General features: G+C 34.7%; 1 protein-coding gene across 3 annotated transcripts in view; it reads left to right on the forward strand.

The window, feature by feature from the left end:
• The window catches only part of NFXL1 (nuclear transcription factor, X-box binding like 1), a 72,207-nt gene that overhangs the window by 40,350 nt on the left and 14,556 nt on the right, over positions 1-17,301 (forward strand). For all 3 annotated transcript variants that reach the window (XM_042936449.1, XM_042936448.1, XM_042936450.1), the window contains exons 16-19: positions 3,470-3,491; positions 3,925-4,065; positions 10,842-11,008; positions 16,576-16,645. In XM_042936449.1, coding sequence (XP_042792383.1) covers positions 3,470-3,491; positions 3,925-4,065; positions 10,842-11,008; positions 16,576-16,645 — 400 coding nt within the window. The remainder of the gene's footprint in view (positions 1-3,469; positions 3,492-3,924; positions 4,066-10,841; positions 11,009-16,575; positions 16,646-17,301) is intronic.

Consider the following 17,301-nt stretch of genomic DNA (forward strand, 5'->3'; position numbering starts at 1 on the left):
AAAGCAGTTTGGTAGTTTCTCAGGAAACTAAACTTGGCGTTACCAATTTTAGGTATATACCTAAGAGAACTGAAAATATGTGTTCATAAAAAACTTGTACATGAGTGTTACAATAATAGCATTATTATTAATAGCCAAAAAGTGGAAACAACTCAAACATCTGTCAACTGATGAGTGGATAAAATGTGGTATAACTATGCAGTGGAATATCATTCAGCTATAAAAATGCATGAATTAACTGATACGTGCTGTAACATGGACGAACCTTGAAAACAGTATGCTAAGTGGAAGAGGCCAGACATAAAAGGCCACATAATGTTTGATTCCATTGATGTGAAATGTCCAGAATAGGCATATGCATAGCACCAGGAAGTAGATTAGTGGTTGCCAGGGGCTGTGGAGTGATTTCTAAGAGTTACAGGGTTTCTCTGTTGGTAGTGAAAATATGCTTGATACTGGTGATGGTTACACAACCTCGTGAATATACTAAAAACCATTGAATTGTGCTTTAAAAATTTTTTTTTAATGTTTATTTTTGAGAGAGAGAGAGAGAGCATGAGCGGGGGAAGGGCAGAGAGAGAGACGGAGATGCAGAATATGAAGCAGGCCCCAGGCTCTGAGCTGTAAACACAGAGCCAGATGCGGGACTCGATTCCACGAGCTGTGAGATCATGACCTGAGCCCAAGTCAGAGGCTTAACCGACTGAGCCACCCAGGAGCCCCTTAATTGTACTTTTTTAAAAGTATAAATCTTATCTCAGTTTTAAAGAGGAGACAAACATGTAAAGGTCTTTGTAATTCTGATATAATGATCTTTCAGTGGCAGGTGTAATAAAATTAGTATAAAGTATATGTTAAAAATATTACTTGTCACATGAACGCCGAGGTAGTATAATTTTTTCTTAGAGTAGAATGTTCATGTCTTCTTGTCCCTTGCCTACCATTTTTAAACATAACCTGACTTTTAATAATTTGGCTGTGTGGTAAAAGAATTCTGAACATAAAATAACGTGCTGTATCATTATGGTGCCTTTGGCTTCAAGTTATAAAGAACCTACATAAAAAAGTGACATAATAACAACAGTTTTGCCTTGTGCAGTTAGACTGGAGGTAGAGCAGCTCTGTGGTTGGTTAAGCTGATTAATGTAGTTCTGCATCATCAGGGGTCCAGATTCTGTCTTTCTGTTTTATCCTCAGTGTGGCATCTTTGCTCTCAGGCTACTTGGCTTTCTGTTAAACTTCCCATCCAGACAGGAAGCTTTCCAAAGAGAGAAACAAACTGTTTATGTCTTCTACCATCATCTTCTATTTTTAAAGAGTGAGAAGCCTTTTCCAGAAGCCCCATAGCAAAACTCCTTTCACATTTCATTGGCCAGAGTAGGATCACAAGACAGTTTAGAAACTGTCCCTGGAAAGGGAAATGAAATGTTTATTTTTTAGTTTTTTTTAAATAGACTTTATCTTTTTTTAGATGATTTTCAGGTTTACAGAAAAATTACACAGAAAGTAAAGAATTCCCATATGGCCCTGCGACAACAGTTTCTCTTGTTAACATTTAGTGTGGCATATATATATTTTTTTTACATTTGAGGAACTGATATTGAATAATGATAATATTATAAACTAAAGTTCATAGTTTATACTAGGGTTTATATTTTGTGTTGGATGGTTTTATGAGTTTTGATAAATGCCTGATCTCGTGTATCTGCTAATTACAATATCATATACTATAGCCACTGCCCTAAAAACATCGTGTACTATTCTTGTTTATTCCTCACCTTCTTCCTCAAGTCCCTGGTGACCACTGATCTTTTTAATGTCTCTATCATTTTGCCTATCAGAATGTTATATAGTTGGAATCAGATGGCTTACAGTCTTCTCTATGCATTTAAGTTTTCTCTATGTCTTTTTATGTCTTGGTAGTTCATTTCTTTTTATTGCTGAATAATATTCCATTGTATGAATGTACCACAGTTTGTTTATCCATTCACCTATTGAAGGACATTTTGATTGGTTCCAAATTTTGGCAGTTACGAAGAAAGCTGCTTCAACATTCACGTGTAGGTTTTGCTGGATCATATGGTAAGGCTAGCTTAGCTTTGTAAGACACTGCCGAACTCTCTGACAAAGTGACTGTACCAATTTTGCATTCTTATCAGCAACAAGAGTTCCTGGTGCCCTGTATTCTTGCCGGCATCTGCTTGTCAGTGTTTTGGGTTTTAGTCATTCTAACAGGTATGCAGTGGCATCTCATTTTAATTGGCATTTTTGTAATGACATGATGTTCAGCATCTTTTCATAGTTTTGTTTGCCACCTGTATGTTTTCTTTGGATGGTGAGGTGTCTGTTCTCTGTTCACATCTTGACCATTTTTCTTAATTGGATTGTTTGCTTTATTATTATTAAGTTTTAAGAATTTGTCTTACACTTTGGAGACAAACCCTTTGCCAGATACGTTTTTTCTCAAAGTCTGTGGCTTTTCTTTTAAGTGTTTTTCACAGGGCAGATGTTTTAGTTTAATAAAGTATAGCTTAACTATTTTTCTTTCGGAGATCACGCCTTTGGTGTCGTACCTAAAAAGTCATCCCCACACACAAGGTCACTTAGATTTTCTCCTATGTTGATAATTTCACATTTCACATTTAGGTCTGTGATCCTTTTTGAGTTGTCTGTTGTGAAAGGTATAATGCCTGTTTGGATTTTTTTTTTCCCCATGTAGATGTCTTATTCCAGTACCAACCATTTGTTGAAAAGACTATCCCTTCTCTATTCAGTTGCATTTTTCCTTCATCAGAAATCAACTGAGTATATATTTGTGTAGGTCTGTTTCTGGGCTCAGTATTCTGTTCCATTGATCTATTTGTCTGTTTACTGTTACCAGTACCATCCTGTCTTGATCACAGTAGCTTTATAGGATGTCTTTAAGTTGGGTAGTGTTAGTACTGTGTTGTTCTTCAATACTGTGTTGACTATCCTGGGTTTTTTTGTTTTTCTATATAGACCTTAAAATCAGTTTGTTGGTGTCCACTATTAATAACTTGCTGGGATTTTGATGGGAATTACATTGAATCTAGATCAAGTTGGGAAAGAATCAACATTTTAACAATATTGTGCCCTTCTATCAATGAACATGAAATATCTTTATATTGTCTTTGATTTCTTTCATTAGTGTTTTGTAGTTTTGCTCATATAGATCACGTATATATTTTGTTAGATTTGTATCTATTTCATTTTTTGGTGCTAATGTAAATGGTGGTGTGTTTTTAGTTTCAAATTCAAATTGTTTATTTCTGGTATATGGGGGAGCAGTTGGCTTTTGTATGTTAATTTTGTATCCTGCAATCTTTTTATAATCACTTATTCCATATGTGCTTTTTTATGTAGTAAAACTAGTGGCGTTAGCACCTTTGCTTTAGGTAATCTTTTTGAAGAATTTATAATGTTTTCATTTTATTTTTTTTTCTTGCAGAGAATGTCTTGGGAAGCATGAGGTGAGTTATAGGTACAAGTTTTAAGTAAAGCTTATAATCTATGCTACTGTATAGGGATTGTTAGAAATGACAAAGTCAAAGTATTGTTTTTTGTGTTTTTTTTTAGTGCTCTAAAAAGTACAAGAGTTTATTTGCTGATTTTTAAAATATACAGTGCTTTTGAGAATTAGCCTATGTCTATGTGGTCACTATAGCATCATTATATTGAATTTCCCTTTTAGGAATAGAATGTTTTGCTTCTTGGCATTCGTTTTTTGGATTTTTTGATAGGTTACTTTGATTTTGATAATAATTATTATTAATGAAAATGTGTTAGACCTTTATGAAACTTGTTCTTAAATGATAACAGAGTCATTTCAGACATATGGGACAGAAGGTTTTGTGTGTGTGTGTTGCTAATATTTTCTTTTCTTTTCTTTTCCTTTTTGTTAAGGTGAGTCCACTACCATGCCATACTGTAGGACCCTACTCTTGTAAGAGAGTCTGTGGACGAACCTTAGATTGTCAGAATCATACATGTATGAAAGAATGCCACAAAGTAACTGAAATTGATGCCTTCATTGGCAAAAACAAGGTAATATCCTTAGGTTGAATATATATGTGCTTATAGTATGCTTGAAACATTCTTTTGGATAATTATGCCATAAATATTTTTCCATTTTGTTATAACTATTTTCCTTTTTCTTGCCCTCATCTCTTCTCCTTCCTTGCCTTTCTTAATACAAGCAGCTTTAACAGCTTGGTGTACATTTCTCTGTATCTTTGTGCCAACTCATGATATGCCTTTTAATGTACTCTTCACATACTGTACTTGTGTTAATACATAGGCTTTCGTTTTATGATAAAAGTACAGAAATTATGTATCTATTTAGATAGTAGATAGAAATATTACTTCCACTTCTGTCCGTTTATATCTCTGAGTTTAATTCTGGAACATTTTTTCTTAGCTGTTTTTTAAACCTAACATGTATGATAGACAATGTCCACAATTTTAATAAATTTCTAATCTTTTGTTGGGAATAAAGTAAATAGCATCACATATGTAGGGTATGTGTGTGTGAAATTCACTAAAAGCATTTTATAAATCATATAAGTCAACCATTGAAAGTTCTCTAAAAATTGACATTTTACAAGGAAAAATATAGCCAATAAAATTTTAAATGATACTAAATTTTTTGTATATAATATATAAATAACATAAAACATATATATATATATAAGTATATATATTTAGAGTGGGAGAGTATGAGCCAGGGAGAAGGACAGAGGGAGAGAGAGAGAATCTTAAGCAGGCTCCATGCTCAGCATGAAGCCTGGTGCAGGCCTTCATCCCACGACCCTGGGATCATGATCTAAGCTAAAATCAAGAGTCGGACTCTCCACTGATTGAGCCACTCAGACGCCCCTTATTAAATTTTATTTTTAAACGTTTAAATTCATCAACAAATAAAACTAACAAAACCCAGCAAAATCATTTACAATAGCAATAAAATATACCAGATTCCTGTTGAAACACAATACAGATAGTCAGTCTCCTGCTCTGAATTTCCTAGGCCATATGCAAGGTTCTAGCCAATAAAACATAGGCAGAAATGTTATTCAACTTCAGGAATAGTTAGAGAAATCTTAATTTATCATTAACCATTCTTTCTCTGTTTCCATGATGGAGGAGGTTGTATGTCTCTTGTGATACAGTTAAAAGCTAGCAAACTCCCCATCATCTTGTATCCCAGAATCATTGATTTCCCGGAGTCCCCTGCCAGCCTACATTTGACATGATGTGTGAATAAAAAATAAACTTTGTTATATAAAAAATTATATATTTTTTAAATATTTAATGTTTTTTCAAAGACTTCCATTCTATAGGGAATCATAATATTATTAGCAAGTGTGTGTAATGAGAAGTAAGCCAAAGATTTTAAGATTCATTTTATTAAATAACATTAAATTTTCAAATGTTTAAATTATTAATATGAATTGTATGCTATTGAAAAATTCACTTGCATTGTTACTTTTTTTTTTTTTTTGTCTTTGATTCAGTGGTTGTAAAGCCTGATAATATAAATGTCCATAGTATCATTCTTTTTTTTTTTTTTTTTTTTTTTTTTTTTTTTTTTTTTTTTTTTTTTTTTAACATTTTTTATTTATTTTTGGGACAGAGAGAGACAGAGCATGAACGGGGGAGGGGCAGAGAGAGAGGGAGACACAGAATCGGAAACAGGCTCCAGGCTCCGAGCCATCAGCCCAGAGCCTGACGCGGGGCTCGAACTCACGGACCGCGAGATCGTGACCTGGCTGAAGTCGGACGCTTAACCGACTGCGCCACCCAGGCGCCCCAATATCATTCTTGCTCATGTGCAGACATATATGTAAATATATTGCCTATAATTTCTTCATTGATCTGTGCTTTCATCCTTAATAAAAATGTTCTCATGATAAAATGAAAGAGAGAGTGGAATTATAAAATCATACTAACATAAATATAATAATTCAAAATCACTTTAGTCAGAGTACAGCTGCTATATCTTCTCTAGATTTCCAGAACATCAAATGAGTTGGAAAAACTCATTTTAAGAGCTGATAAGAGGGGCGCCTGGGTGGCTCAGTCGGTTAAGTGGCCGACTTCGGCTCAGGTCATGATCTCGTGGTCTGTGAGTTCGAGCCCCGCATCGGGCTCTGTGCTGACAGCTCAGAGCCTGGACCCTGTTTCGGATTCTGTGTCTCCCTCTCTCTGACCCTCCCCCGTTCATGCTCTGTCTCTCTCTGTCTCAAAAATAAATAAACGTTAAAAAAAAAATTAAAAAAAAAAAAAAAAAGAGCTGATAAGACACCAATTGGGGAATTATCTTGGATTATCCCAGCATTGCTCCATGGGCAATGGCTGTGGTAAAGTTTGGGTTATAACTTACATGCAATTCATCTCAATTTAGCTACAAGTCCACCTTTGTCTCCCACTCAAGGAAGGCTACTACAGTGCAAGTGAATGAAAATTACATTATTTAGGGGATAACTTTGCAATCATTCTAATTTATATATTAAACATGAAATATATCATGAACTCTTTAAAATTCCTTACTGTAACATCTCAGTTGAGACCCACTGGAGATGATCTCCTTGTATGTCTGTCTTGACCCAAATGGCTCAGGAATTGTTAATTCAGCTTCTACCTTGAGTTGTAGCACAGAGCTTACAACATACAAAAAATATTAAATTAATAAATATTAAATATCGGGTATTTAAAAAGCGTTTATTGACTGGAATCAAAAGTCTTTTGTTTCTTATCTCTGTAGATCTCTCAGTCCAGTCAAAGCTGTTCTTATAAGCTATGGCTCTGATTGCTACAATTAGCAACAGATATATCTCTATTGTCTAATTCACTGGCTGCAGTGAGTGGAACTGTGGTTAATTGGGGAAAGGTGTGAGATTGATGGCAATTGAAGTGAGTGTATTTCCCAAGCAAACCTGGGCACAAATAATTTTTAGAGTGACTGAAAGAAGAAATAATAAGTATTTCCGTTTCTTCTACTTGAAGAGAACATACTCTCTAAGAATACTTTCCATAGTGATTTTGATGTATTAACATAAAAAATAAAACCTCAAAAATACAAAAAAAAAAAGAAAAGAAGACGTGGAAGAAATAATGAGGATAATCTTTGGGGAAAATCTGTACCAAAAATAAATGAAAAAGAAAAAATATATCGGTACATAATCACACATAGACACATACATTTCGTGTATGCTTATGTATATGGTAGACCCTTGCCACGCAGCATTGGCATCACCTGTAATCTTGTTGGAAACCCAGAATCTCAGATCGTACCTCAGCATTTAACGATTGCCAAGTGATTGATCATGCACAAAAGTGTTTGAAAATCACTGCTACAAGCAAGTGTGTATGATGTGTCATGTTTCATTGATTTAAAAAAAAGAATTTTGTTATAATCATCAGACTTTGTAAGAGATTGGAACTTAATTATTTCAGCCATTAAAAACAAAGGATAATTCTGTAATGTGATAGAGGTTCTAATTTTTGCTACGATGATAATCATAGTATATAAATGTGGAACACCTTAAATTTATGAAATGTCAAATATAATAAAACAGGAAAGAAAAATTTTACTTATCAAGATTCATTTTCCAATTTGTAATAATAACGCACATGTTTATTCTGCCTTCTCATCATCTCCTTGCTTATAATTGGGATTGCTATCCTTCTGGGATTTCTAGACATCAGATGAATCAGGAAAAACTCATTTAAAAAAGATGGTATGACTAATTGGGGAATTATTGTAGATTATCCCAATATTGCTCCCTTGGTTAAAATTCCTGTCTCCCTTTAAAAAAAAATTTTTTTTTAATGTTTATTTTTGAGACAGAGACAGAGTGTGAGCAGGAGAGGGGCAGAGAGAGAGGGAGACACAGAATCGGAAGCAGGCTCCAGGCTCTGAGCTGTCAGTACAGAGCCTGACGCGGTGCATGAACCTGTGAACCATGAGATCATGACCTGAGCCAAACTCGGATGCTTAACCGACTGAACCACCCAGGCTTCCAGTGTCTCCCCTTTTTAAAATAAGAACTGTGTGGGGCGCCTGGGTGGCTCAGTCGGTTAAGCGTCCGACTTCAGCTCAGGTCACGATCTCGCAGTCTGTGAGTTCGAGCCCCGCGTCGGGCTCTGGGCTGATGGCTCAGAGCCTGGAGCCTGCTTCCGATTCTGTGTCTCCCTCTCTCTCTGCCCCTCCCCCGTTCATGCTCTGTCTCTCTCTGTCTCAAAAATAAATAAACGTTAAAAAAAAAAAATTAAAATAAGAACTGTGTAAGATATTTGACAGCCAGTCTTGCTGTATTTCTGAATTAAGGTAGATTCTTCTGGAAGATAGAACTTGATATTTGAAGTGATCCAGGAAGATAGCTTAGCAAGTATAGATTCAGTGATTTTTTTTTTTTTTTTTTCCATAACTGGAACAAAGGAGCCCCATACCATCAGTATAATTCTTCTTTTGCAGATAGGGAAACTGAAGGTTTTCAAGTGACTTGTTCATGATAATATAACCAAGAGAGTAGTAATAAGAAGGTAGTATCCCTGATACTACCTGATATTAACTTCCAGCCCAGTATGATCTTCTATTTATTTAAATGAAAGATTATTACAGATGTACCACATAGCCAGGAAGAAACAAATGAGATAGACTATGTGTGTCATCTTTGGTTATGTTTGCACATTTTGAGATTCACTGCTTCTCTTTTTCCAGTCTTTCCCATTTCAGAAAGTTGTTTTATCAGTTTTACACCATTCTGCAGATCAAAGACAGGAACATTGCTTAATTTCTTTCTTATCTTCCTTTCCTTGTCTCACAACAAATCTTGTTAGGTTTATTATCTTCAAAGTAGATCCCTGAATCTATTTCTTATAACCTCTGACACTAACCTCATTCAAGCCACCATCACCTCTTCCCTAGATTTCTGCAGTATTTTCCTAGCCAGGCTGTCCACTCCCTCGTTTGTCTTACTGCATTAGCCAAATTCATCTTTTAAAAATGTAAGAAAACAAAATAAGTCATGTGTCATCTCCCTTTTCAAAACCCATCAGTAGCTTTCAGTTACTCCCAGGATAAAATGCAGATGGCCTTATGATAGCCCAATAAGGCTTTATACTGATCTAACTTCTGATGACACTTCCTACCTTTTCATTCATCGCTCACTTGTTCCCTTCTACTTTTGTTCTTGCTATTCTTTGAATATTCCACATTTGTTCTTCTGTCAGAGCTTTTGCACTTAGTTTTTTTTCCCCTCTGGAACTCTATATTCTTGTGGCTTTCTCCCTTATTTAACTTAATTCCTGTTCAAATATGAACAGGAATTTCTTCATGTTGCTCCTATTACCCTCTCTTATCCTGCTTTATCTTTTTTCAGAATATTTATGAAGACATTCTGTTATGTTCTTTATCTCCCCCATTTAAATTTAAGTTTCTTAGGTCAGGGATCTCTCCCATTTTGCATATTCCCAGTGTGTGAATGATTCCTGGCACATAACGCTGAATAAGTGTGAATAAATTAATATACTTTTTAAATTAAAAAATAGAAATTATTTATAGAAGAATGTTTCATAATTGAGACACTTTTTCTTTTTTTTTTCTTTTTTTTTAATTTACATCCAAGTTAGTTAGCATATAGTGCAACAATGATTTAAGGGGTAGATTCCTTAATGCCCCTTACCCACTTAGCCCCTCCCCCCTCCCACGAGATACTTTTTCTTTTTAATCGTGTATGTTAAAAGTAGCTTGGGTTTTTATTGACATAATAACTCGTTTGTAATCATAGCTTTACTTAGGAATGATAAAAAAAATAACATTTTTAAACTTTAAGACACTATCCATGTCTATAGCTCTCTTATTTCGCGTATGACATATGAAAATACTGTCTTGTAATAACAATTTTTAACCTTTTGTAGATATAGTTAAATTATTAAATACTAGAGGAGAGAGGTGCCTTCTTGAGTTACATTCAAGTACATTTATTTTTTTCATTTTTTTTTTCAAGTTTATTTATTTTGAGAGAGAGGGAGATCTCACGTGTGTGTATGTGTGAGTTGGGGAGGGGCAGAGAGAGAGGGAGAGAGAGAACACCAAGCACGCTTCATGCCCTCAGCACAGAGCCTGATGGATGGCTTGATCTCAGAACTGTAAGATCATTACCTGAGGAGAAACCAAGAATTCTACCCTTAAGCTTAAGCAACTGAGCCACCCAGATGCTCTGAAGTACATTTACTTGTAAATGTAATGTAATCTTGGTTCACTGAAGTGCATTAAAACATAAACTTCTGGTCATTCTTTTTCCCCTCTATGCATGTTTCTCTTTGGCTAGATGAGATCAGTATCTTCAGAACACTGAATGCTTTGGGAATTGTTATTTATGTATTAACAGGGTGTTGATTTCTTTAGTTTGATGGTGATCGTGCTTGTTGGGCGGAAATGAATTGATAATGTTTTACTCTTTATTTTTTTTCTGCTACGAACCATTCTTAAGGAAGTAATTTAAATTTTTAGTAGGAACACCTCATGTAATCCAGTACAATTTCAGATGACGCAGTTTGATTTAATGAAGTTTGTAGACATAACAGTCTTTGTGAATAGTGGTGATATTGATAATTTTGCTATTCTTCATTTTTAATATATATTTTTTCACTTTGAATAATTTTAAAGAGTGAAAGCATGCACCATTTTATTAACTATATTCTCAAGAGCTGCAAAAGTGCTTTTTTTTTTTTAATGGGATATGTGAATTTTGTAGTTTTAATATATAGAAATGTTCAACTTCTGTACTTAAATGATTTATTTCCTTACTACCCATCAGGCTGGCCCAGAATGCCTTCACTGTGAAGAAGGGTGCTCTAAATCACGGCCTCTGGGTTGTCCCCATCCATGTGTTTTGCCATGTCACCCTGGAGAATGTCCTCCTTGTGTTCAGATGCTTAGAATAAAATGTCACTGCAAGATCACAAGCCTTTATGTGGAATGTAGGTAAGTGGACTGAAGAAGTATTTACTATAATTATTTTAACCAGTATTTCTTTGTAATTCAGAACCCTATACAGTATTCTTTAGGAAACATTATTCACTGTTGCCCATAGACACTAGAAGCCTAGACTTTCCAGTAGAGACCTGAAGAAAGACATGTAGAATCCCTCACCTTCTAGATACTTAGTCCTGGTTTCAAGGGCAATTCTGCTTTTTCCATTTGGGAATTCTGTGTAAGAGTTTTTAAGGGAAAAAGTTTCATCAATCATTGCTTAAAAAAAAATAGAAATATTCCTATAGCGGATTGTCAAGCAACTGTGTCAAACTAGAATTTTGTTGGATCAAAACTTGATGTGCACATAGTTACTAAGGCATAATTTTTAAATTCTATGGGGCGCCTGGGTGGCTCAGTCAGTTGAGCGTCCGACTTCAGCCCAGGTCATGATCTCGCGGTCCGTGGGTTCGAGCCCTGCATCGGGCTCTGTGCTGACAGCTCGGAGCCCGGAGTCTTTCAGATTCTGTGTCTCCCTCTCTCTCTGACCCTCCCCTGTTCATGCTCTGTCTCTCTCTGTCTCAAAAATAAATAAACATTAAAAAAAAAAAATCTAAATTCTAGACTTTTGTTTATTACAAGTGTAGCTGTTATGGCATATGCCATACTAGGCTATGACTTCTATATTTCCTTTACTTAAAAAAATGCACACTTAATAATATGTATATTTTTGCTTATCAATTATGTGGAGGGGAAAAAATTACCATTTTTTCCCTATTTAATCACAATCTAACATAATTTATCTAACTTGTTCAGCTCCGTTTCACCCAAGTTTGTAAAGTGGGCTGTGTGTAAGTGTATTTGACTCAAGTTAAAGTTGGGGATATGACTTTGTTTCTCATTTTTTTAACATAAATACTTTTTGAAAAATGCCTGTTAATAGTATCTTAAATTTTCTTTTGTCATTTATACTATAGACTACTGTTTTTTTAAATTGGAAAAGTTAAATTTTATTCTTTTTATATATTAAAATTATTTTGTTGAACTTTTAAGAATGAACTATTCTAATTTTTAGCTTTAGAGTTTTGTTTGAAGAGGGCAATTTTGCTTTAGTAATTAGTGATACTAAAGAAAGGAGATTTTCTTTGGTCTTATAGGGTGTAAATTTCCTTTTCTTGCTTCTTTTTCCCTTTGTTATGAAGTCTCCAAAGTGTGACTTTGCCTTTTTACCTTCTTGTCCAGAGTGGTTGCCTTTCCAAGATTGACTCCTTGATTCTTGTGTACTTTTTAAAGTTTCTTCCTTTTAGTTAGTGTTCGTATCTACCAGTACTTTTTCACATTTAGGGTGGACTTTCTCTTTCTGGTGTGATGTTAGCTCAGTTGCCCTCTTCTCTTTTCTGCTCAGTTTTTCCAGAACCCTACTAGTTCTCTGAAATGATTTGCTGTGGGAGCTTGAGAAATAGCTTCGCTATGAATTGGTATTTATTTTTCTACTTGCCTGTAATTTGAAATTTGTAGAAATTTGTATCTTCTGGTTATATGCAGGTCATGGGATTTGAGTGATTTTATTATTAATGAGCTGAATGATTTTGTGGGGAGGATATGTAGATAGATATATTTGGATTGAGTTGGCTTCCATTACTACAGTTATCTGGATCCTTTTCCCTTTCCTTGAATGTATATTTAAAGTGTATGATTTTCAGCAGAATATACATTCTTTTCAAGTGTACATGGAACATTCTCCAGAATAGATCACATAGTAGTTCACAAAAGAGGCCTCAACAAATGCCAAAAGATTAAAGCCTCACCATGTACCTTTTCTGACTACAACACTATGAAACTAGAAGTCCAACTACAAGACAAAAATTGGAAGGACCACAAATATATGGAGGTTAAACAACATGCTACTAAACATTGAACAGCTCAACCAGGAAATCAGAGAAGAAATAAAAAATTACATGGAAATAAATGAAAATGAAAACACAGTGGTCCAAAACCTTTGGGATGCAGCAAAAGCGGTCATAAAAAGTATATAGCAACATAGGCCTACCTTAGGAAGCAAGAAAAATATCAAACAACCTAATCTTATACTAAAGGAGCTAGAAAATGAATATCAAACAAAACCCAAAGCCAGCAGAAGGAAGGAAGTAATAAAAATTAGAGCAGAAATAAATGTTATAGAAGCTAGAAAAATAGAACAGATCAGTGAAACCAGGAACTGATCCTTTGAAAAAAAAATTAATAAAATGTGATAAACCTCAAGCCAGACTTATCAAAAAGAAAAGACAAAGGACTCCAATAAATAAAATCACAAATGAGAAGATAAATAGCAACCAACACCACAGGAATACAAAAAATTATAAGAGAAAGTTATGAAAAATTGTATGCCAACAAATTTTTTAAAGTTTATTTATTTTGAAGTGGTGGTGGGGGGGGGGAAGGGACAGAGAGAGATGGAGAGAGAACTCCAAGCAGGCTCCACACTGTCAGTGTGAAGCCCAGTGCAGGGCTCAAACTCATAAACTGTGAGATCATGACCTGAGCTAAAACCAAGAGCCAGATGCTTAACCAACTGAGCCATCCAGGTGTCCCTGTATGCCAACAAATTTGACAACCTAGAAGAAATGGGTAAATTCCTAGAAACATGTAAATGACCAAAACTGAAACAGGAAGAAATAAAAAACTTGAACACACTGGTAACCAGCAAAGAAATTGAATCAGTAGTCCAACTCCCAACAAACAAAAGTCCATGACCAGATTCTACCAAACATTTAGAGAAGAGTTAATAACTGTTCTCAAATAATTCAAAAAAATAGAAAAGGAAGGAAAACTTCCAAATTCATTCTATGGGGCCAGCATTACCCAAGCTACCACTAAAAAAGAACTACAGACCAATATCCCTGATGAACATAGATGCAGAAATTCTCAATAAAGTACTAGCAAATGAAATCCAACAATGTATTAAAAAAGTTATTCACCACCATCAAGTGGGATTTATTCCTGAGTTGCAGGTGTGTTTCAGTATTCACAAATCAATCAACGTGATACACCACATTAATAAAAGAAAGGATATGAACCATATGATCCTTTCAATAGATACAGAAAAAGCATTTTACAAAGTATAATATCTGTTTATGATAAAAACCCCAACAAAGCAGATTTAGAGGGAACACACCTCAAAATGACAAAGGCTATATATAACAACCCCATAGCTAATATCATCCTCAAGGGGGAAAAACAGAGCTTTTCCTTTATGGTCAGGAACAAGACAGGGATGTCCACTCTCACCACTGTTATTTAACATAGTAATGGAAGTCCTAGCCACACAATCAGACAAGAAAAAGAAATAAGAGTCATTCAAACCGGCAAGGAAGAATTAAAACTTTCACTATGACATGATAACTATATATAGAAAACCTGAAAGAGTCCACCAAAAAAAAAAACTGCTAGAACTGATACACAAATTCAGTAAAGTTATAGGATACAAAATCAATGTACAGAAATCTGTTGCATTTCCTTACACCAATTGGAATTTAAATAAAAACTTAAAATCACAATGAGATACAACTACATACCTGTTAGAATTCAAAAGATAAAAGATTGACAGGTGTTGAAAAATTAGTTTATTACTAATTATAAATTTTTTTAATGTTTGTTTATTTTTGAGAGAGAGAGAGAGAGACAGTGCGAGTGGGGGAGGGATGGAGAGAGGGAGACACAGAATCCGAAGCAGCCTCCAGGCTCTGAGCTGTCAACACGGAGCCCTATGCAGGGTTTGAACCCAAGAGATGTGAGATCATGACCTGAGCCAAAGTCGGCCGCTTAACCAACTGAGCCACCCAGGCACCTCCCTCTTTTTTTTTTTAATGTTTATTTATTTTTGAGAGAGAGAGAGATAGTTCAAGTGGGGGAGGGACAGAGAGAGGGAGACACAGAATCCGAAGCAGCTTTAAAAAAAAATTTTTTTTAATGTGTATTTATTTTTGAGAGAGAGATGAAAAATTAGTTTATTACTAATTATAAAATGACAGGAATTGGGGCGCCTGGGTGGCTCAGTCGGTTAAGCGGCCGACTTTGGCTCAGGTCATGATCTTGCGGTCCGTGAGTTCGAGCCCCGCGTCGGGCTCTGTGCTCACAGCTCAGAGCCTGGAGCCTGTTTCAGATTCTGTGTCTCCCTCTCTCTGACCCTCCCCCGTTCATGCTCTGTCTCTCTGTCTCAAAAATAAATAAACGTTAAAAAAAAAATTAAAAAAAATAAAAATTAAAAAAAATAAAATGACAGGAACAAAATGATATTAATTCTTAAGTTCAGATGTGAGCACCATACTTACAAGGATGAAAACGTACAACTTCTGGGAGAGCCAGAAATTATTAAGTGAATTTTTGCTAAGAAAATTGCATATGTTACCTTAGAGTACATTTATACTAATTTGATAACACATATTTAAGATAATAGTTTTGACATTAGGCTAAATTTATGATATATTTTTGCAATTATGTATACTAAAAGGAAATAGGAAAAGCAGGAAAAGAAAGAAAGAATAAAAAGGAGAAGAAAGGTAATGGAAAGAGAAAATAAGATTCATATGGTAGGGATTTTAAGAGTGTCACTAGTTAACTGACTCATGCGATGTCTGTTGTGGTTGTATTCAACTAGATTAGAAAGTAGTTTTATTCCCTGGTGCTTATGACTTTTCCTGAATTACCCACCAAGTCAAATATAAAAGCACACAGACTGCTCTAAAATGATTGAATCTAAAATGAATCAATTTCTAATATTAATAAATAGCTTACCGAAACAACTTAAAAAGATTTCCTAAAACAAGCTCACTAAATTCTTCAATTTGAAGTAGGTTTTTTTTTTTCCTCTTTAAGAAAAAGCAAGCAAAGGGGGGTGGAAAGAGAGAGAAAGGGAGGCAAATCAAGAAACAGACTCAACTACAGAGAACAAACTGATGGTTGCTAGAGGGGACGTGGATGGGGGAATGGGTTAAATAGGTGATGGGGGTTAAGAGGTGCACTTGTTGTGATGAGAGCTCTGTGTATTGTATGGAAGTATTGAATTACTATATTGTACACTTGAAACTAAATTACAATTTATGTTAACTAATTGGAATTTAAATACAAACTTTAAAAAAAAGAAATCTGGGTGAGCATTTTCTCAGGATCAATTTTAAAGTAATATATTGAGCCATCAGTTTTTAACTGTTCATAGAAGTGTTAGGAAAATGATAATTATATGATAATATAATGATTGATCTATCAACAGGGAAAGATAATAGCAGGAACTATTAAAGAGATCATGTTTTATATGTGTTTTATACTCCCTTTTTGCATTGATTGACTTTTTGGCATTTGATTTATTGGTAATAGATAAAGCGCTGGAAGGTTTCAGTTATCAGACCAGGTAAGTAATTTGAGATAATTATTACAGATGGTACACAAAATAGTTTTCAAGAAAAAAATGAACTAGGGTAATTTTGTGGATATGTTTGAAATGATGAATTACTTTTAGAGAAATTATGTTATAAAATGGACTTTGGTTTGAATGGCATCAAAATTTCCTCTTTTATTTTTAGAAAAATAACCACTGCTGATATAGATGAAAAGAATCTCCTTAGTTGTTGCAAAAATCAGTGTCCTAAAGAGGTAAGCTTTAATAGAAACTTTTAAGTTGTATTTCTATGGCCTTGTTTCTCTTGGATTTTCTCTTTTCTCGTTTGGTCTTATTTCAGGTCTTTTCTGAACCTGCTAGACATGTGGGTCCAGAAGAGAAGATGTGATTGAAGTCTGTAAAAATGTAATACATACTAACTGTGGATGCACATCTCTTTATGAAATTTTGGGGGTATTAGGACTAAGACTGACCCTTCGAAGATTTTTTTCTAAGAGCAGTTTTGAAGAGAGCTTATATACTTTATATGATAGAGTATTGACCTAATGCTTTGCCCCTCCTTAAAATATTAAATACGTGAAGAACTGTGTGAGTCATAGGCTGTGAGACAGTAAATCCATAGTAGGTTATTTAAGAAGCAGATTTGTGTGTGTGTGTGTGTGTGCGCGCGCGTGTGCACGCGCGTATGTATGAACTTTAAAGTTCATTATTATTTTGAATTAATTAATACAAAGTACTTATGTTAAAGTCTTATTTTTAAATATTCTGATTCTTGTATGTGCATTGTATCCAAACTGAAAGTATTAAAAATAGTTCAGAAAAATTATTCAGAGTGTAAAGGTTAAAAGTCACCAGTGATTTTTCTTGGTGATAATTTGAGAAACCAAAGTGGTCCGTCTATAGTTGGTTA

Source organism: Panthera leo, chromosome B1 (genome assembly GCF_018350215.1).
Source record: "Panthera leo isolate Ple1 chromosome B1, P.leo_Ple1_pat1.1, whole genome shotgun sequence".
Taxonomy (NCBI): domain Eukaryota; kingdom Metazoa; phylum Chordata; class Mammalia; order Carnivora; family Felidae; genus Panthera; species Panthera leo.